The sequence below is a fragment of the Oryza glaberrima genome, chromosome 2 (genome assembly GCF_000147395.1).
Source record: "Oryza glaberrima chromosome 2, OglaRS2, whole genome shotgun sequence".
In the NCBI taxonomy this organism is placed as follows: Eukaryota; Viridiplantae; Streptophyta; class Magnoliopsida; order Poales; family Poaceae; genus Oryza; species Oryza glaberrima.
Window position 1 is genome coordinate 28,385,678 of NC_068327.1, and position 21,237 is coordinate 28,406,914.

At 46.3% G+C, this 21,237-nt stretch overlaps 2 protein-coding genes across 2 annotated transcripts; both read left to right on the forward strand.

Annotated features, from left to right (window-relative positions):
* Positions 1-5,465: 5,465 nt before the first annotated feature.
* LOC127763700 (putative transcription factor bHLH086) lies at positions 5,466-7,073 on the forward strand. The gene is made up of 3 exons (XM_052288480.1): positions 5,466-6,235; positions 6,333-6,464; positions 6,560-7,073. Exons 1-3 carry the CDS (start codon positions 5,591-5,593, stop codon positions 6,683-6,685), a joined length of 903 nt encoding a protein of 300 aa, XP_052144440.1. The 5' UTR covers positions 5,466-5,590; the 3' UTR covers positions 6,686-7,073.
* Positions 7,074-13,613: 6,540 nt separating this feature from the next.
* On the forward strand, positions 13,614-16,524 carry LOC127761646 (cysteine-rich receptor-like protein kinase 44). Its single transcript, XM_052285971.1, has 8 exons — positions 13,614-13,825; positions 13,938-14,084; positions 14,207-14,314; positions 14,413-14,558; positions 14,667-14,877; positions 15,312-15,549; positions 15,658-15,808; positions 15,910-16,524. The coding sequence occupies exons 2-8, from the start codon at positions 13,988-13,990 to the stop codon at positions 16,237-16,239; spliced, it is 1,281 nt and encodes a 426-aa protein (XP_052141931.1). The 5' UTR covers positions 13,614-13,825; positions 13,938-13,987; the 3' UTR covers positions 16,240-16,524.
* Positions 16,525-21,237: the final 4,713 nt, after the last annotated feature.

Here is a 21,237-nt window from a genome sequence, read left to right on the forward strand (position 1 = left end):
CAACGATCTCCATATCATGCAAATACCGTAGTCGTGATCTCAAACATCGATAGATATATTTTGAAATATTGTGAAAACTATATGGAAGATGATGATTTGACATGCTTGAGTTCTAAAACGTTATAAGTTGGATGATATGCCATGCTTATATGAGCTTTAGGTAATAATTTATAGGAAGTGATGATGTGGCAGGTATATGTGTTAAGGTTTAGAGTTAGCTGGGTTCTAACTATATAGTATATATAATGTACATATCGAAGTTTTGTATCAGTACTAATTTAGGGGCTACGCACAAGATCTAAAAGTGAATGGATGCAGAAGACATGGGTTTATATAGCTTTAGGCTCTCGATGTGAGGTAATATCCTACTCCTATTTTGATGGATTGTATTATGCCTGATGTATTGATATTGTGTCGATTTGGTGTTTCTTATTCTCTGTTGCCCTCGAGGGGATCCCTGCATGTCTTGTATATGTTAGGGGGTAGTGTTACAAGTTAGGAAACCTAGCCGAACACGCCTTCGGTTACCTTATCTATCCATAGTATTGTTCGGTTGGGATTCTTTGTACGCTATTTTAGGATACAAGGCAACATGGCAAACAGATGTTATTCCATCTCATATCATGTACCTTCTATCTTAGTCGATATGCAGGCCATATGGGTATCTGGTATCCAACTAACTATACTCTGCAAGCCAAGACACAACAATCATATGCCACCGCAAGTCGATATGTCGTTGAGTCAGAGATCAAGCCTCAAGATCCATCGAGCCGGTGCACCCACTGATCAATAAAAACTCGTTGGAATCCCCAACAAGACTAGCATATAAACCTTGACTAGGTCCATATATATCCTTGTAACCATACTCTTTTGGTATTAATAAAACCGATAACCCGACTGACAAGATGTATACTTATTACTCTAAGAAGGGTTCGAACATATATAAAAATCTCTCATTAATTTAACTGGTATCTTCCTTGCAGAGATGCAACACTTAAACATGACCCCAAATATACGAGTTTCTTATTATCAGATATTTATCGAAAATAAGAAATTATAGATATGCTATGAGTAAAGGTATTTTTTTTGTGTGCATGTGTGTGAATATTTAGTTTTTTTTAACTCATAAAAGTCTTGCACATAAGAAGAATAGCATATTTAGTTCGATGGCCTATCATTATTGTAGCCATGCTATGTTGAGTTACCTTGCCTGTGTGGTTGACCTAATTTTAAGTTGATTTTGAATTTGAGAACTAATTAAAACAAGTAAAAATCTGCCTAACATTATTCATGAGAATCAAACTTTACAATTTTAAATTTCTCCTGATTATACTTAAATCCAATTCAAAGCAGAGTACACATTTGACGGTATTCACGCCGAGAGAGATGGATTTGAATGGAGTATATATGATTAGAGTCACAGAACCAAACAATGTAAAAGAGGAAGTTACACCAGTAAAAATAATTATTGAAGTAAATGTTTCACGTACGCCGTGCATGTACGAGTACGTTGTAATCATAATTAGTTAATATACTCATAATAAACGACAATTATTGTACAGGCGAAGCAGCGGAGATACTCCAGACAGCTTGGTATGTAGAGGACAAGTCGAGTACTTGAAATACTTTGAATAGGTGCATATGTATACGTACACTTTTATTAATTTCGGCAATGAACTAGGAGTACTCCATACATATATAGATATCCAACTATGGCAACGTACTAATTATAAATCTTATCACAAGTACATAATCGTGATTGGAATACTCTCACTAGGCGCCAATTCGGGTAATGAACTACCCACTCTACTCTCAACTTACTAATTGTAAATCTTATCGCAAGTACAATATCACATATCCGGCATGTTACGATCGAACTTTTCCCCAACAATACAATAATTAAGACAGAAATTATTAAGCAAGTACTAGTATATGAATACTATTGTGCAAAAGGTACTAGTACTTGCTTAATTCACTTGACAAATATTTGTGCAAATAGACAAATATACTATAGGTATGTTTAAAATGCTTTTGATATATAATAGATCTACTTGTATTATTTTCATTTCACTTAACTAAGTAACTGAATAAACATTGTTGATCAAACTTTCAGAAGGAAAAATCAATGCACCATATATTAAAAATTGAGGTAGAGGTGTGTTGTTTTTCCTGTAATGAAATGGAATAATAAAAATAATATTTTCCGAGCCTCTAAATGGTGCAAATCATATAAAAACTTTATAATATACAAATTTCTTATATAAACGGTTTTAAATTAATTTTCAACTTTACACTGTTTAATTCATTCGTTTGACTATAAAATAATTATCATAAATCATTCTATCATTCATAGCACACAAGAACAGATAGCCACTAGCTAACCTAACACTTTGCCTCCTGTCTTTCCTTAGCTCAACTGAAACCCTTAACAAATAACAACTGTCTCATACCGAGCACAGCAATTACAGATCAACTCAACACAGCGTCAAACATGATTACTCCCTCCGTCCTAAAAAGATATAACGAATCTCGTTATATTAAAGGGGTCACATATCCTTCTAGATTGGTTTTTTTTTATGGAGGGAGTTCTTCGTAGCAGTAGAGTAGCCAGTAAAAATATACTTTTTTCCCCTCTTTCGGATCGGATGGCCATCGCGCACGCGCACGCGTGGGTCTGAATAAAATCCCGCGAAATGTCAGCGACGCACGCGTGCTCCCAGCTAGCTAGCGCGAACGAACTCACTGTCAGATGGTGGTCGGTTCGTCGCCGGCTTGATCGATCGATCTCCATCTGCTGCTGAAGCCTGCAGAAGCATTCGATGCGAGAATCCGAGAGGAGTTGCCGAGATGGCAAGACGCATGGAAAAGAGTAGATAACCTAATCGGATCAGTTGCTCGATCTTGATTGATGCTGGGATTAACCGGTAGGATTACGCGAAGAGGTAAGGGGGAATCGGAGGAGGAGCAGGGTTAGTTGGCCAGCCAGATTGGTCGCCGTCATTTAATGAGCTCCACATGCCGGGATCAATTGAGGAACACGAACGCCATTAATTGCCCCTAATCCTCCCACATCAGCGATGGGATTTTGCCAAGTTGACCTCCAGATTATTACTACTCCATCCCACACGCTTCATCGCCGTAAAAGTCATCATTTACAACTCAAAACTCCAGACTTTGACCTCTCCCTGTAGGGTGCAGGCCAGTGCTAACAGAGTAACAGAGGTTCATCATCAGAATTACTGATCACCAAGCCCCAAGTAAGTACTAACAGAGTAACAGAGGTTCATCATCAGAAATTCAGAATCACTGATGATCGTCATATCAAGAGTAGATATACTCAGATAGCTAGCTAATGCATCACGCATGCACAAGGTTTTTACTTAATTTCTTTTCCTGGATTTTTTTTGATCGATCTAGTGGTCGCTATATAGGAACCACACGCATTGCACACGATTGAGAAGCCTGTAAATATGGCAAATTAAGGAGGGGCATGTGGTGCTTGATTCTGCGACATCAATGCGAATTAAACCCAGCACGGAATCGGATGATGGAGACCGACGTGTGCATGGGCTATATATCTAGCTGAATTAATCCGCGTGAATCATATCGATCAGCTTGATCAAAATTAAACCGATCGATGTGTCCACTGTAGTAACCGATCGACACGTAGACGTGCATGCACGTAGAAACGAGATAGACATCCTTGACTCGCTACTTGATCATCAACTTGCTACTATACTTTTTCCTCGCTGAAACTGTGGCAGAGGATCGATGCAAGCAGCATGCTAATCAACGGCATTAATGACCAAGCAACCATGGATGTGTGGAGAGAAATTACTACTGCTAATATCAAGTTTATTAATTATAGTCGTCACAACACAAGTGCATTAATCACAGACTCGTGTACATGTAATAAAAGAAAAACTAAGGCAAGCTGGGGGGACAGCAGCGAGTTTCTTAATCATGTCAGGGACAAGCTTAGCTAAGTACAGGCAGGGCAACAGCAGCAGAGAATATAATTACACTCCAGGGCGCTTGATTAGCGAGCAGCAATGACAGGTATTAACGGAATCCGAAGCATCTTGTCCCTCCTCCTTGCTGTGTGTGGGACGTCATCAGGATCCTGCTTAAGATATGCCAATAACATTCCCTGCTCGATCTGTACTCCACGGTGCACGAACGTCGCTGGATGTGAGGGTCGATGGCCGTCGGATTAAGAATCGACGGCTGAGATTACGATCGGAAGGTGCCAACTGTAGGGAGTTCAGATCGATCACGGCTCCTTGATTATACTCGGTTAAATCCCAAGTCAGATGATCAATTCAGCACGACAGAACTGAGAATTCGCACTAAACATACAAATCGGGTAAAAGAAAACATTTCCTAGTTACTTAGTGTTGGAGTGTAAACAAATTGCTTGAAGACAGTGATCGATGCATGTGACTTTCGATAATAGAGCTAAAGATCTCTAGTCTAAACCTTTTCTCAACACTTTAAGCTTTTGTGTTAAATTAGTTAGCGTAGGTAACTTAATGAGGCTGCTCCGCTGCTATTGACAGTATCGCAACCAATGCAACTACTTATATCCTAGAACAAGAAAACTGGCTTAGGTGCTGTAAATGGCAGCCGAACAACGTTAATAACTAAAATACCCATAAACATTCTAAAGAAACATGTACCGCTATCAACTTGGAGTTACACACACGTAGTAGCATTTTATAGAAAATAAGGTCGTGTGTTGGCACGGTGCAATAAATCAGGTGTAGCTAAGCATGCACACATCTAATAGCTTAGGGTATGTAGAAAATTCCAGCCAGGCTAACCTGACCCAATAAATTACGCGATCGATCACCTCGCACCCTGTTTAGTGTCACTGACATGCATGATTGATTCACGGCCAGAATACAGTAAGTTGAGCGGAGGCACAGCAAAAGAGGAAAAAAAAAAAACAGTCACCGATCCCATCTCATCTCCCCACCGGTCTAGTACCTCTCATCTCACCCCGCAACCTCAGCGTGCGTGCGTGCGGGCTTGCACAATATGCCGGTCGTATTGCGGCCGGCCCGGCAAAGCGGCGAGAGCGAGCCGCAGCCGCAGCCAGCTGCTTGCATGGCATGGGCCACGTGACATGGAGACTAGTCGGGAATCTTGAGACGTGGGACTCCCCCGCTCGCTCCGCCGCGCTCCACGCTCCCGTTAGCTGTAGCGCACGCCGTCATCCTCCCACCCCGACGCGCGCCCGCGTGCGTGTGAGCGGCACGGCGAATGGCTCCGGGAACACGGCGTCAGCAGCCGCGATCAGCGAGCCCACCTCCAGCATTTAATGCGCCCGCGTGCACTCGCGCCTCCACGCTTGAGTTGTTTGTTTAGCCCGAGCTCCCCATGTGGCCGACTGCCGCGGCCGCGCGCGTTTATATATACAAACCCACCCGTGCCGCCCACTACACCACACTGCAGACTGCACCACCACACGCCGCGCCGCCGAGGAGAAGGGTGTGCGTGTGACTGATCGACGACGGAGGAGCGCGTGTACGTTGCCGAGGCGACGAAGGGTGCAGTGATCGTATTTGTTGGTAGTGTACTAGTGTGCATGCGCATGGCGCTGGTGCGGGAGCGCGCGATGGTGTACGGTGGAGGGTTCGATGCCGAGGCGTTCGGCGGCGGGTTCGAGTCGTCCCAGATGGGGTACGGCCACGACGCGCTGCTCGACATCGACGCGGCGGCGCTGTTCGGGGGGTACGAGGCGGCCGCCAGCGCCGGATGCGCCCTCGTGCAGGACGGCGCCGCGGGGTGGGCGGGCGCGGGCGCGTCGTCCTCGGTGCTGGCGTTCGACCGCGCCGCTCAGGCGGAGGAGGCCGAGTGCGACGCGTGGATCGAAGCCATGGACCAGAGCTACGGCACCGGCGGCGAGGCGGCGCCGTACCGGTCGACGACGGCCGTCGCCTTCGACGCGGCCACCGGCTGCTTCAGCCTGACGGAGAGAGCCACCGGCGGCGGCGGCGGCGCGGGTGGGCGGCAGTTCGGGCTGCTGTTCCCGAGCACGTCGGGCGGCGGCGTCTCCCCCGAACGCGCCGCGCCGGCGCCGGCGCCCCGCGGCTCGCAGAAGCGGGCCCACGCGGAGTCGTCGCAGGCCATGAGCCCTAGCAAGAAGCAGTGCGGCGCCGGCAGGAAGGCGGGCAAGGCCAAGTCGGCGCCGACCACCCCAACCAAGGACCCGCAAAGCCTCGCGGCCAAGGTAATTAAACTTTTACTGAATTCCGCGCCAAAATCCTACTGCTACTCCGACCAATCCATGTACCGAACTGAACTCGAATTGTTCTTGCCGGCGGCAGAATCGGCGCGAGAGGATCAGCGAGCGGCTGCGGATCCTGCAGGAGCTCGTGCCCAACGGCACCAAGGTCGACCTCGTCACCATGCTCGAGAAGGCCATCAGCTACGTCAAGTTCCTCCAGCTTCAAGTCAAGGTATGCACACATCTCTCGCAATGTGCACGCGATTACGCGGTTAGAATTAGAATTTGGAGGTTCTAATTAACTGTGTTTCTGACGATGAACTGCAGGTTCTTGCGACGGACGAGTTCTGGCCGGCGCAGGGAGGGAAGGCGCCGGAGATATCCCAGGTGAAGGAGGCGCTCGACGCCATCTTGTCGTCGTCGTCGCCGCTGATGGGACAACTCATGAACTGAACAACTACTGTAGAAGAAGAAACTACGATAGAAATTATTAATCAATAACGAACCACCTCGTTCGAAGATAAATAATCAAGGGAGGCATATGCATACGTACGCAGGCACAAAACTTTTGTTTTTTTTCTCTCGCCACTGATCATTAGCGCTATCAATGTACCTTTTTTTAGGGGAGTTAATTAGCGTGACACACGTACAGGGAGGTTTAACATTTTGCTAAACCTTGTGGTCATGTTCTTGTGTACTGCGACTAAATACAACCCCCTTTTCTCTCTTCATGATATGGATCGTTCCATCATGTAAGTTTTAGTCAGATCAAAACATGTAACAGTGGTTAGTCAGGTGTCAAGTTGCACTGCTGGAGAACGGATCGGAAGATGTTCGTTCCTTTTTGCCTGCCAAAGAAAGAACTTCTGATCCATCTTAATTTGTAGGGACTAATCTCAATTTCTGCAAAGTGCTTATGAAATCCAGAATTATACAGACAAACAATTCCAGGACAAATCTGCAGCACTCACCTAGTACAGATGTCTTCCAAGATGTATGAATCAATCGTACGTCCAGTTTCCCGATCAAGGAGAAATGCCGGCACTTGGAAGTCCAACCAAATGCCTTCAATTGGTCGTGCTACTATGGTTAACGCTGTTCTCAGCGCTATCCCGATATATCTGCTGGTTGCGATTGATGCACCCAAGTGGGTGGTCAAGGGCATCGACAAGATCCGTCGCGGGTTCCTTTGGGCAGGCAAAGCGCAAGCTAATGGAGGGTGTTGCAGGGTCGCTTGGTCCAAAGTTTGCGCCCCTAAAAACTACGGCGGTTTGGGTGTACCGAATTTGGAGCTTATGGGTATAGCTCTTCGTTCCAAGTGGACATGGTTGCAACGGACCTCCTCAAGCAAACCTTGGCAAGGCCTAGCCATTCCAGGGTCGCAAAAGGAAAGGAACTTCGTTGCAGCCTCTACCGTCTGTCAATTAAGAGACGGACAAATTATTCTCTTCTGGGAAGATAGCTGGTTGCAAGAGGGTTGCATTCGGTACATTGCTCCGAACATCTATGATAAAATTCCACCACGCGTGCGCCGGCGTCGGACGGTGGCTGAGGCACTAACAGCAATGGATCAAAGACATCCGAGTAGCACTTGGGATCCAACCTATTCTAGAATATCTAAAGCTTTGGTCGCTTGTCCAAATGGTGGATCTTGATCCTACTACTCCTGATTCAATCATCTAGAAATGGGAGAGTTCGGGCCAATACAGCTCAAAATCCACCTATAAGGCCTTGTTTTTTTGTCGTGTCACCTTCCTTTCCACCCCAATTTGGAAGTCACTCGCTCCGCCTCGATGCCGCTTCTTCTTGTGGTTGGTCACAATGAACAGATGCTGGACCGCTGACCGTCTGCGCAGTCGAGGGTTGCCACACCCGGATCGTTGTGTTCTTTGCGATCAGCAGGACGAAAGCATTGATCACATCTTAGTAGCATGCCCTGAATCGAGACAATTATGGTGGTGAACGCTTCAGGCGATAAGGAGTCCGAACTGCTTACCTGTCAACGAGCCATCCTTCCACAATTGGCTCTGTGATAGCCGAATGAAGATTGGGGAGCGGTATCGTCGAGGCTTCAACACTGTCGTGACACTGGTGGCTTGGACAATTTGGAAGGAACGGAACAACCGAATCTTCAATCAACAACAAAGGTCTTGGACCGAAGTGGCGAAAGCAATGGCGGAGGAGGCCATGCTTTGGAAGTCAGCTAATCACGGGGTCCCCGCTGATTGGCCTTTACAAGGTCGTGGTAGTCAAATTTAGCGCGAGATATTCTTATAGTTTTCCATAGCGTTCTGTATCGGTCCCCTGTTTGTTTTCCTTTTATCCTTATAAATAACGTTTATTTCTCTTAATGGAAAAAATGCGCTTCTTGCGTATTCCCGAAAAAAGGAGAAATGCTGGAAGAAATGAGGGTTTCACGATGATTGAATGAACCGTCCAGTTTCCAGATCAAGGAGAAACGCCGGAAGAATTGAAGGTTTCACGATGATCTCGCAAATAACGTCGGGGACCAAGGAGGAACACGTACGCGTGGTTCATCGGAGTTGTGACTTGTGAGGTAGTAGGAGGGGCACCGTAACGGCGGAGCGGGTTCGGAAGATGAATCTCCAACCTGCTGGGGGTTTCGGGGAATAAATCTCCGACCCCCGATGTGACAGTTGGGCTATGCAGTTATTGGCCCGTTTAGTCAGAACTGCGCCAATCACCGGCCCTCCTAGCCGACTATCTTCATCCTCTCCATCGAAAACCAAATCAAAACAAGTAACAACGGAGAACAGATCGGAAGATGTTCGTTCTTTTTTTTTTTCCTTCCCAAAGAAAGAACTTCCGATCCATCTTAATTTCTTGGGACTAATCTCAATTTCTGCGAAGTGCTTATGAAATCAAGATTCAAGAATTACACAGCTCTGACGCAAAATTCTTGGGCTAATCTCTCAACATGATTTGCACATAGGCCGTTCTCCTGACGGGGTAAGCATAAAGCCAAACAATGCCAGGACAAAAATATTCTGCACTCAGTCACTCACCTTATGCGTCCAAGTTGTCTGAATCATCAGTTTCCAGATCAAGGAGAGACGCCAGAAGAAATGTGGTTTTCAGTTTTCACAATCTTGCAATGGCGTCGCTGCACAGTGCGTGGTTTCGTGGTAGTTGTTCTTCGGGAATAAGCGAGGGCACCGTGTACGGAGTACGGTGGAGGGGTCGGCGGACAAATCTCCGACCCCCAAAATAGTCCACTTGGGCTATGTAATTATTGGGCCGTAAAGTCGACACTGGGCCAATCACCGGCCCTCCTCGGCCGTCTCGCTCCATCCTCTCGACTCTACGAGACTACGACTCTCGACCGAAAGTCATAAGGAGCGATCGGTCGCTAGGAGCGATCAGTCCCTCTCCCCAGATGATTTTCTTTTTTTTTAGCACCGTATCACTTTTCTATTTTAGTAAATTTATGCACCTAAAGTTTGTACACCTTAAGTTTACACATCTAAAATTTAGAGATCCAAAGTTTATAAGTCAAAACTTTATATATCCGATTCAAATTTGAATTTGAATTCAAATATATTTTATATATACTATTTCTATACATCTAAAGCTTATACACCTAAAGTTTAGAGACCCAAAGTTTATAAGTCAAAAGTTTATATATCGAATTCAAATTTGAATTTAAATTCAAATATTTTTTAATATAGTATTTCTATACATATAAAGTTTATACACCCAAAGTTTATAAGTCAAAAGTTTATATACCCGATTTAAATTTGAATTGAAATCAAATATTTTTTATATAGTATTTCTATACATAAATTTTTCTAACTTTGTTTTTTTATTTTTTTTAAAAAAATTATGGTGTAGTAGGAAGAGAAGAAGGGGATGTGGAAGGGGGAGGGGAGCCGTCTTAGGGGAGGGACGGTGATCGCTCACAGCGACCACCCGTCCATTAGCACCACCCACTCTCGACGGCAATTAAGACGAGGAGGTATCATTTATACTTATATAGTTCATCCCCCCGTTAAGCTATTTCTCTCTTCTCTCATTAAGTCATATCACACTAATTATTTCTAGCCATTAGATGATAGATGTATGTTTGAAATTGTTTCTTCTTTTTTCTCTCAAAGCACCATACAATCTCAATTATTTATAGGCTCAAAATTTATAAGTATCAATTTGTTTTGGTTTTAATAATCATATTGTATCCTACCTGTATATATTATGTAACTTAATTTCCTATAGCAAAACGGCGGGGTATTCATCTAATTTGATCTGGTTTTCAAAGTTAAGGAAAAAAAACTCGTTGAAAGCTTATTGTTGAAGGACGTAATAGCCTACTAGGTGAATACAACTTCCAAGCCCAAATGACTCTGGCAAGAACTATAATGCTACTAAGGCTTGTACGTCTCATGGAATAAGTTCACCTGACGTCCCTCAATTGTACACCGAGTCTATTTAAGGTCCTAACTGCAATACCAGAAATGTATACCCTAAACTATGTAAAACCGTCTAAAAAAATTCCCAAGGCAATATAGATGCCCGGTTTCACTAACGTGACATTTTAGTAATCAAAAATAAAAATAAAAAAGTATGTGGGGGCGCACATCCTAGTTAACATCTCTTTTTTTTCCTCCTCTCTCTTTTCCTTTTTTTTGTTTTGTCTTCTCTTCTCTTCTTCACCCGTCAACGGCAAAAGGATGAGAGGCGGCGGCGGCAGCAACTGGTGCCAGCCAGAGAGGGGGCGAGATGAGGCCGGCGGGAGAGGGGGAAAGAAGCGGCCGCCGCTCTCGCCCACCGCCTTCATCTCCGCCTCTGCTGCTGTCGAGGGCGAGGGCGGCTAGATCTACTCGTCGGTGGCGCCTGTCCCCTTATTCGTCGCCACTCCCGAGGGCGTGGGGACGGCGGTGACGACGACGCTCGCGCGGAGGTCGACGACGGCTCCATTGCCAGCGGCAGTTTCACCAACACATTCCGCATGGCGGTTCTGGTATGCCATCTCGGGTTCTCGAAGGTGAAGAAGGCACTCAGCCTGGGGTCCGAGCGGCGGCCGTGCGAATCCATCGCCATCGTCCACGACTTCGCCGACCGCATCGTCCACATCGTCGTCGTCCTTGAACCCCATCCCCCGCAATGCCGCACGCCACCCATGGCACGACGAGCTAGGCTTGGTGCTCTCCTCGCCGCCATCTCCCTCTCATCCATGGCTGGGTCGGGTGGTTCGGAGCATGAGGCTGAGCAGCACGCCGGGGCCCAGGGTGCAGGGGTTGGTCGCCGCCACCGTTGACGTGGCCAAGCAGCGTGGAGTCGACGGTGGCCGCCTCTCCCCATCTGCCATCGGCGGCAAAAGAGAAGATAAGAGAAATGAAGAAGATGATGCTGACACGTGGACCTCACATTTTTCCTTCTCACTTACAGGTGGGTCTCACATATTTATTTTTTTTATTTTTTGCTGACTAGGAAGCCATGTCAGCGAAACCAGACATCTATATTGCCTTAGGACATGTTTTGAACAGTTTTACATGGTTTAGAGGTACATATTTCTTGAATTGCGGTCAGACTCGGCATACAATTGAGGGACGTCAGGTGAACTTGTTTGGTGACTAAAATTTTGGCCCATTCATCCATTCAAATTCTAGGCCATGACTGGTCTCATTTGGAGGCTACTCCCTGATTGCATTGTCACGCTAGAATTCTTTTCTTCGCATGACAACAAGAGTCTGCGATTTGGACTGATGGAGAGTTATCGGGTCTTGATCGTCAACTTAACTTACCCACCTAAATGCTCCACCGCAAGACATTTCTTATTCCATCTTATCTTCCACCCTATTATATGTATCACCCCCATGAATATCGTTTGATTAGATCATGGGGGGCTTAATCCCCCTACTCCCCTGTCTCGCTCAATCCGTTGCAGGATGCGTATTAAAATGCTTGCTTAAACTGTAAGCCATATAAAATTACCAACTAACCATGATAATTGAGAGGTCATTAGCTCCTTAATATTCTAATAACTAGACACTGCCGTCATGCTATTAATACATACACTGATTGACTGGCACGCGGACCCTCCCTCCATTGATGTCAATACATTAGACCCACATGTCAGAGATGTAGGCATCGCTCGCATCATCACTATCCTTAGGATGTGTTCGAGAGGTGGAGTTTGGAACTCCATCTCCTTGCACGGAAAACATGGTGGTTTATTAATGTATAATTAATTAAGCATTAGCTAAAATAACTTAAAAATGATTAATATGATTTTTTTAAAAAATAACTTTTGTATAAAAAGTTTTATAAAATTTGTACCGTTTAATAGTTTAATAAATATGTACGTGGAAAATGGGAGATGAGTTGGGAAAGTGAATAAAAGAACTCAGTCTTAGGCCCTGTTTTTTTCAGTTTAAGATTATTCTAATATAGATTATAGAACTAGATTACTATAAGATGGATTATAATAAGCCGATATAGAATAAGCTGCTAGCTGTTTGTTTCTCTGGATTATTATCTGTTTGTTAGCTGTTAGCCACCCAATAATTAAAAAAATCAAAAGCACCTTTAGAGTGGCTTACGAGATTATAATAATTTGAGTTATAGATTATAATAATCTATCATAATAAGCTATCTATTTGTTTCAGCTTACTCCTAATAATTTAGATTATAATAGCTGAATCAAACATGGCCTTAATTAGCTCCTCTTTGCAAAATAAAAAGGCGAAACGTGCATCTCCACCACCGGATCCGCCCTACCAACCAGTACAAAATGCCAAATCGTTTTGACCATTTGACGCACAAGGCAACAAGCTCCTACGCCGATGAGGTGGCCCAGCTTGTCATGCTCCCACACGCACACGCACCGCACCCACACCACACCGAGAAATAATTTTCATGGCGTGTGTCCTCGTTTGTCAAAAGGGAATCAAATCAAACACACTTCCAACCCTTTAATACTTCCCCGTTTCATTTCATTATAGCTGTACAAGCCTTACCCTGGTTTCAGTGCCCTTTAATTAGTTCACACGCTCACGTCTCAAACATGGCAGGAAAAAGATACTAATTCCTTTTTGGTGGTTGTCTTGCACACCGCCCCCTTGACAGTCACCTAATCCTGAATCAGCACATGTGAAAAGTTAGCGTTGATTACTTACTCCTACTGTTTGGGTTCACATCACAAGTTGTAGTGGCAGGATTAGATTATAGTACAGCTGGATTAATTTGCGAGAGAATGAGTCAGTCAGGATTGATCAGCAAATCAAGCGATGATGATAAGAACAACTGAACAAAAGCAGTGGACAAAAATTTGGATGATCAGCATCCACTGCCGTCCAATATCAGAAAACAACCAGAATAACAGAGAGAGGGGTCGCTGTACCCGTAGGTGTTCATGTTCCACACAATGGTCAAGCAGCACAATTTGCAGTCCTAAAAGGACAAGCATGAAATATTGGCAGCAACATTTGAAAAACCAGTTCATCCTGCAGCCATCAACGCCCCCTCCCTCTCCATCCCCATACCTGCAGCAGGCAGCAGCATATCCATTTTATTCTCCTCTCACCTGAGCTGTACTTATATGCTCTGTAGTCTGTACACATTGGTGCCAGCACAACAGTAAGCACTAAGCCACTAACGAGCCAATCTTCAGATTAAGGCTAAGCTAGCTAGCTAGCCTGCAACCTCTCTCCAACAACCCAATAGTGACGAGAGGTATATATTCCTGCAGAGAAGCAGTGCAAAATTTCCCAAGGCTCTCTCATCAGAGAACTGGTTTTGATGAAGAGCCGGGGAGAAGAAGGCGAGGCTGGATCGTCGTTGTACCGTTTTCGACATCGCCGGCTGATGGATACAACACCCGCGACTGATTCAGGAGGTACGAACGCGCAGTTTTCTTTCTTGCTGAAGATATTGCAGTGTGTGTATGTTCGTGTTCTTGAGTTGGAAGAAGGTGACTGAACTGGCGTCAGGGTACGCGTTCTTGGTTTGTTGCACCAGGGCACTCGAGCCACAATGGGATGCCGATAATGGTGTCGATTCTGGTGGTGGTCATCATCTGCACCCTCTTCTACTGCGTGTACTGCTGGAGATGGAGGAAGCGCAACGGTAAGATCGATCGATCGATCGATTATTCAGCCATGATCAATCCGCAAACGCTGCAAATTTGTGAATTGTTACATTTGGTTTTCTTGGTTCCTTTGCAGCCGTCAGGAGGGCGCAGATAGAGAGCCTGAGGCCACTGTCCAACTCGGACCTGCCTCTCATGGACCTCTCCTCCATCTACGACGCCACCAACCAATTCTCCAAGGAGAACAAGCTCGGCGAAGGCGGCTTCGGCCCTGTCTACAGGGTATGAACACTAGCAAATTTTTCTAGATTTTGTCCTGGAAATAGCACTACTCCTGATATGTGCCAATTTGCATCGACTGAAGTTTGGGTTCTTGGCTGTGATGATCAGGGTGTTCTGGGCGGTGGCGCGGAGATCGCGGTGAAGCGGCTGTCGGCGAGGTCGCGGCAGGGCGCGGCGGAGTTCAGGAACGAGGTGGAGCTGATCGCCAAGCTGCAGCACAGGAACCTGGTCAGGCTGCTTGGCTGCTGCGTGGAGAAGGAGGAGAAGATGCTCATCTACGAGTACCTCCCTAACAGAAGCCTCGATGCCTTCCTCTTCGGTTCGTCTGCTTCCTCTCTCTTTGTTACTGTTTTTTTTGTTTTGTTTTGTTTTGTCAATATAAATTCTTGCAGGATTATAGGTATTTTTTTGTGATTGTTTGAATTTGTTAGTGGCTGGTGAGAAACTGATACACATGGGATACGCACATGATTGCGTCAAAGCTGGACTCGTGGTTCTGCACTCTGCATAATTTACTGTTTTTTCGAGTCGTTTAAGTCTAACGAAGTTACCAAATCGATGCAAAGTAGGTCAATGGGAAGCAAACTAGGTCCATGTGCTTCGTGCGTGTAGTTAAACCCGATTGGAATTATAAACTGTTCAGATTAACCGATCTGACCTGTACTGAAGCTCTGTTTCGTTTCATCTTGGAACACTGAAAGTCTAAAACTAAAGTAACCATGAGGTAAATCTAATTCGGTTTTGTCTCGTCAGATTCCAGAAAGAGGGCTCAATTGGACTGGAAGACTCGGCAGAGCATCATCCTTGGGATCGCCCGTGGTTTGCTCTACCTCCACGAGGATTCATGTCTCAAGGTCATCCACAGAGACCTCAAGGCGAGCAATGTGCTCCTCGACAACAAGATGAACCCTAAGATCTCCGACTTCGGCATGGCCAAGATCTTCGAGGAGGAGAGCAACGAGGTCAACACCGGACACGTCGTAGGCACATAGTACGTCAACGTATTTGCACTATGTGCATCGATCACCTGATTTCTCATGGCTCATCAAGCACAAATCTTACCTCAACTTGTATTGAAATGAACCGATGGATTTTGCAGTGGGTACATGGCGCCGGAGTACGCGATGGAGGGCGTCTTCTCGGTGAAGTCTGACGTGTTCAGCCTCGGCGTTCTTGTGCTCGAGATCCTCAGCGGCCAACGCAATGGCGCAATGTACCTTCAGAATAACCAGCAAACCCTGATCCAAGATGTAAAAAAAAAATTCAGAAACTTTTTGCATCAAACTCTTTCTGGTAAAAAAAAAGCAGAGTCTTTTTTTTAACTTGTTTGTGTTCATATGAACGTGTGCAGGCATGGAAGCTGTGGAACGAGGACAAGGCGGCGGAGTTCATGGACGCGTCGCTCGCCGGCGACTACTCGAAGGAGGAGGCGTGGCGGTGCTTCCACGTCGGGCTGCTGTGCGTGCAGGAGAGCCCCGAGCTCCGGCCGACCATGTCCAACGTGGTGCTCATGCTCATCAGCGACCAGATGCAGCTGCCGGAGCCCGCGCAGCCGCCGCTGTTCGCGGCGCGGGAGATGAAGAAGGTCTCGGCGTCGGAGTTCTCGCTGGCGATGAAGACGGAGACCACCAAGACGCAGTCCGTCAACGACGTGTCCATCTCCATGATCGAGCCACGATAAAAAAGAAGAAAGAAAAAAAAAACGTCGTTTTTTTTCTTCTTTTTTTATTTCTCTCTCTCTCTCTCTCTCTCTCTCTCTCTCAAACTGTGTTTATTACGAGAGTTTTGATAAGCTAGTGGTGATGGAGATTGAGAAAAATAAGAAACAAATAACAGCGTGGAGATAAAAAATCGACAGGGAGCTTGACAGATTGTTTCATTCTTTGGTCGTCATACCCACAAGTACTTGTAAATATCATCTGTTCACTGAAAGAAAAAGTACTTGTGAACACTGTTACTAGTGACATCTCTGTGCTTCCTTTTCTTGTTTTAATTTTTAACCCATCAGAAAGTGAACTTTTGGGTGTGGAAAATCTTGCAAACCTGACATATTCCGCAACTAGAAGATGCTCTTCAAATTAACAACGGAACGATAAAAGCGAAATCTCCGATCGATCGATCCATCATTAGCGAACCAGCAATGGGACCTTTGATTGACATGGACCCTTCTGAAAGAAACAGAGGCCTGAAAAATATGGACTCAAAAGGAGCAATCCGGTGCCGACCTGGCCTCCTCTTCCTCCCGAGGTCAAAGAAATCCCGCAAGCATCCAAGCACGCGCGCGCACTAGCGCCTCGTCGTTGAGCTAACCTCGCGGCATCCTACGACCTCATGACGCCATCGCCGCGGCACATACCCCACGTACACCTACTCCAACTAGCGGCCTGTCCACACTTGCCCGAACCGAACAAGATGCCTACTTTTCTGTTTAATTGTGAGAGCGACCCGAGTGATCAACGGCGCCATCATTTGCTCTAGAATTGTACGATCGTTGAGACTGCGGTAAACTTATGAAATGTTGAGTCGTTGTCCATGTACAAGAGATTTGTTTTAAGCGCCCGGCGAAAGAAAAAGAAAAGAGCTTTCATCGCCGGCGTGCGTGCTGGCGTTTCTACCTGATTGTCCGGCCTGACGGCGATGGCCATGACAAGGTAGAAGAAGAGAGAGAAATTATTGTGATTTTCCGTACACCCATCCATGGCACTACGGCAGTATATGTATATACATGTACTCGCGAGCCACGCGATTTATATTTTTTTCTGGCTTGGAGTGCCTTGCACATCATATCCGCTGGTAGAAACGGGATCTAACCACGCGGGCTGCGCGCGCGCGCGGTGGGGGAGAGGAGATGATGAGATACGATGGAGTGCGCCGCGATTGACGGCCGCATATCAGGCTGTTTCTTTTTTTTTTCCCTCCGTTCTCACGTACTCCCTCCGTCCCCCCCCCCCCCCCAAAAAAAAAAAAAAAAGGCAAGCTCTGGCTTTCCGTGTCCAACTTTGACTGTTCGTCTTATATAAAAAATTTTTTGTAATTCGTACTTTCGTTGTTGTTAGATGATAAAACATGATTAATATTTTATGCGTGACTTGTCTTTTTAATTTTTTTCATAATTTTTTCAAATAAAACGGACTGTCAAACGTTGGACACGAAACCAGGGTTTGTCTTTTTTTATTGGAACGGAGGGAGTAGTCACGAGGTGCCCGGGCCCGACGATTTGTAAGCAGGAGAAGGAAACCGGAAACCCGGTTGCCGTGCAAGGTTGGAGTTGGACGACGACGAGTCGACGATACGACGGCACGACGTATGACTGCTCGATTCGACAGGAGGGCCAAGCGAAGAAAACTCGCCTGGATATTGTGGTTTTGTGGCATGTTGGGTCCATGGTTCATCGAAGTCGTAGCCTGCAAAGTCGGAATCCGATGGTACTCATAGTTCAGTAGCGATGGGCGATGGCCTTTCTCGTGGGAGAAGTTCGGCCCAAGTAGAATGAAGTGGGCCGAGAGAGGCTATGGTCTGGCCCTAAACATGGCCCATCGCCGCGTTGTCGCTCACCGGTCACCACCACCACCACGGCCCTCTTTCTCCTCGTGAGTGGCGAGCCGGGTACGAGGCAGGCCGACAGTGAGGCAGGTGTGCAGCACTGCGGTTGGAAGTTGGTGGTGGCGACGGCGGTGGTGACCGGTTAGTGACAACGCGGCAATGGCGAACAACTCGGGGCGCACTGAGGGTTGAATGCAGGATATATTTTTTTGTAGTGGTGCCGCTACAGGCGATGAGGAGCTCGACGGCGAAGCGGGAGCTCTATAAGGCTCGAGGAGATGGAGGAGAAAGGAGGAAGGGAGATTGACGTTGTCCTTGCTGCCCCCACCCTTTGCTGCTGGATTGATTCCATGGGAATTTCAAAGGTTCATCGTCGTCACCTCTGCGCACCAACTCTGGAGGCCCGAGCTCGGTGAGGGAGGCAGATCCAGCAGCATCGTGGCCCTCCACCACTGGGCACACCTGCCGCGCCGTCAACATCACAGCCAATGAGAAGTTGCTGCACTTGTGCGGGGGCACCACTATGCCCGACTCTGACTCCGCCTCACCGCCGTCATTGTGGTCGACCACCCCTTTGTCTTTCTTGACCATGTTCGTTGGTGGGACCATGCGCGATCATATCCAACCATGAATAGCTAGGGACGACCACCGTAGGGCGGTGAGCCAACTAGGAGAGGGCGAAGAGGACGGAAAGGGCCTCTCCCGCTCGTGGAAGCAATACCGCTTCCACTTGGTCTTCTTCTTAGCAAGGATAGCGATGTTGGAGACATCGTCGATGAGCTACCACGATCACTTGGCTTCAAAGGATGAAGACGATTGTCGCACGGATTAGGCTTAGGGGATGCCATCGCCGCCGTGTGCACACCCCAATTCCTTCGCTGCCATCGCCTGCTACCACCCAGCAGCCACCCTGTTTGTGCTGAGAAGACAATGGGGAGAGAGGTACGAGCAGAGAGGGAAGGAGAGAGAGGGGATTACATGTGGATCCCACTTTAGTTTTTAAATTCTTTTTTATGAGTTGGCTGCCATGTAGGAACTATGTTAGCGAAAACCACTCTCAAAACAACCAAGGGTTTTATTTTTCATGGTTTAAATAGTCGGGCTTGGCAAAGTGATTATACCCGATTTTGCGGTTGAAGGGTATGAATTGGATCCAGCCACTACTTAAGGGAGTAAAAGTGAACTTTTGTCCGTAACTCAAGCTGGGCTTATGACCCCAGCTCTTGTGGGCCGGCCTACTACTCTACTAGGCATCACACCTCTCCATTGCCAGTGAGATCAATGTACATCCAGTAGCATGCAACTCCAGCTCTGATCCCTCCAGGATTTTATATGGTACGCGGTGATGATTCCAACATGCGCGTGCGCGTGCTCGGAGGCGTGTTATGAAACGAACAGCCTCAGCCCAAAAAAACCAGCGCGTGCATCAGCATGCGTGTAAACTCGAAGGAATCTCCGGGAGCGAGCGAGAGAACAAGGACGATCGAGAGCCAACAAAACATTCCATCCGTTCAGGTTCAGTAGTAGTAGTAGTAGTACGTCTCGCTTGACACGCTCGCTGGACGCTGGTGGCGCCCGTGACCGACAGCCGCCGCAGGCGCCACGCACGGGATTAAAACCGAGCCAGTGAAACCACAACCACCCGCGCACGCGCGACGCCACACGCCGCTGGTCGTGGCGCCTTCAAGGCGAGCAAGAAATACGTCGCGCGCGCCTCGCTTCCACGCGCTCAGCCGCTCACGCGCCGCGGATGAGAGGCAATCAACCGCGCGTCCGTCGTCCGCCGCCCGGTGCGTGAGACGGTGAAAGCGAGGCTGTCGCCGCCTCACAAGGCTAGGCGCCTCTCGGCTTTCGCAGAATCGCAGTCGCGCTCTTGGCGTGTCGTCGTCGTCGCTTCCGCCGCGTGGCGCTGCTGTGTTGCGGTCCCTGCCGTGCGGTGGAATGCGGTAGGCGACAGTGTTTCGCTTTTGTTAATGGCTCCTGGCTGCAGGGCGTGCAGGCCAGCAATAGCCGTACGTCGTAAGTGTGCTGTAGGCGTGCAGTGAGTGACGATCCCGTGCGCTCGGACGGCGTGCGCCACCATCCGTTTTATCTCCTTGGACGATGCGTTCTGTTGTCTGAATTACTAGTATTACGTTCTCTCCGTTTCGCATTTCTCGTTCACTCTGCCAGCGACTCCTGTTCCAAAACATTCCGTCATACTGTGACTTTGTAATCTGTAAACATTTACTAGGTGGATACTACGTGTGTTTGGCTAAAAACAGATGAACAGACGACGTAGTTATTACTCCCTCCGTCCCAAAATAAATGCAGTTTTGCACTATTCACGTTCAACGTTTGACCGTTCGTCTTATTTGAAATTTTTTTTATGATTAGTATTTTTATTGCTATTAGATGATAAAACATAAATAGTACTTTATGTGTGACTAAATATTTTCAAATTTTTCAAATAAGACGGACGGTCAAATGTTTGGCACGGATATCCACGGCTGCACTTATTTTGGGACGGAGGTAGTAACTAAATACTGGTACGATTATCAGCAAGTGAGATGTGATGTCGTTGCAATAACCTACTCCCTCCGTTCTATTTTAAGTGCAATTATGAGTTTCCGCACCCAACTTTAATTGCCCGTCTTATTTAAATTTTTTTATAATTAGTATATTTGTTGTTATGAGATGATAAAATATGAATAATACTTTACTCGTGACTTATGTTTTTAATTTTTTTAAAAAAATTTAAACAAGACGGACGATCAAAGTTGGATGTGGAAAAAAATGGCTGCACTTAAAATGAGACGGAGGGAGTATTTGCTTAGAGCTCATTCGGTTCACAGGATTTTCAAAACGTATGAATAGGAAAAACGTAGGAATACTATAGAAATATATGTGTAAACCTATGGATTGAAAAACTCAGAAATTTTTCCTATGTTATTGAGCAAACCAACCCAAGAAACGCAAATATTAGGTTGAAGTGGATTATTTTTTTCTATGCTTTTCCTTCAAAAATGGAGGAATAGAAAACTTTCCTATAGTTTTCCTATATAGTGCATTCCTATAAAATGAATTATAAAATGAATGATAGTTTAAAACTCATTTCTATTCCTATAATATTCTTTTGTAATTCCTTTCAAACGAA

Bases quoted from the DNA above. Each gene is read 5' to 3' on its own strand.
- LOC127761646 (XM_052285971.1), top strand. From the start codon at position 13,988: ATGAAGAGCCGGGGAGAAGAAGGCGAGGCTGGATCGTCGTTGTACCGT. The intron at 14,085-14,206 runs GTACGAACGCGC...TTGTTGCACCAG, and splicing joins ACCCGCGACTGATTCAGGAG to GGCACTCGAGCCACAATGGG. The intron at 15,809-15,909 runs GTAAAAAAAAAA...GAACGTGTGCAG, and splicing joins AGCAAACCCTGATCCAAGAT to GCATGGAAGCTGTGGAACGA.
- LOC127763700 (XM_052288480.1), top strand. From the start codon at position 5,591: ATGCGCATGGCGCTGGTGCGGGAGCGCGCGATGGTGTACGGTGGAGGG. The intron at 6,236-6,332 runs GTAATTAAACTT...TGCCGGCGGCAG, and splicing joins CGCAAAGCCTCGCGGCCAAG to AATCGGCGCGAGAGGATCAG. The intron at 6,465-6,559 runs GTATGCACACAT...GATGAACTGCAG, and splicing joins TCCTCCAGCTTCAAGTCAAG to GTTCTTGCGACGGACGAGTT.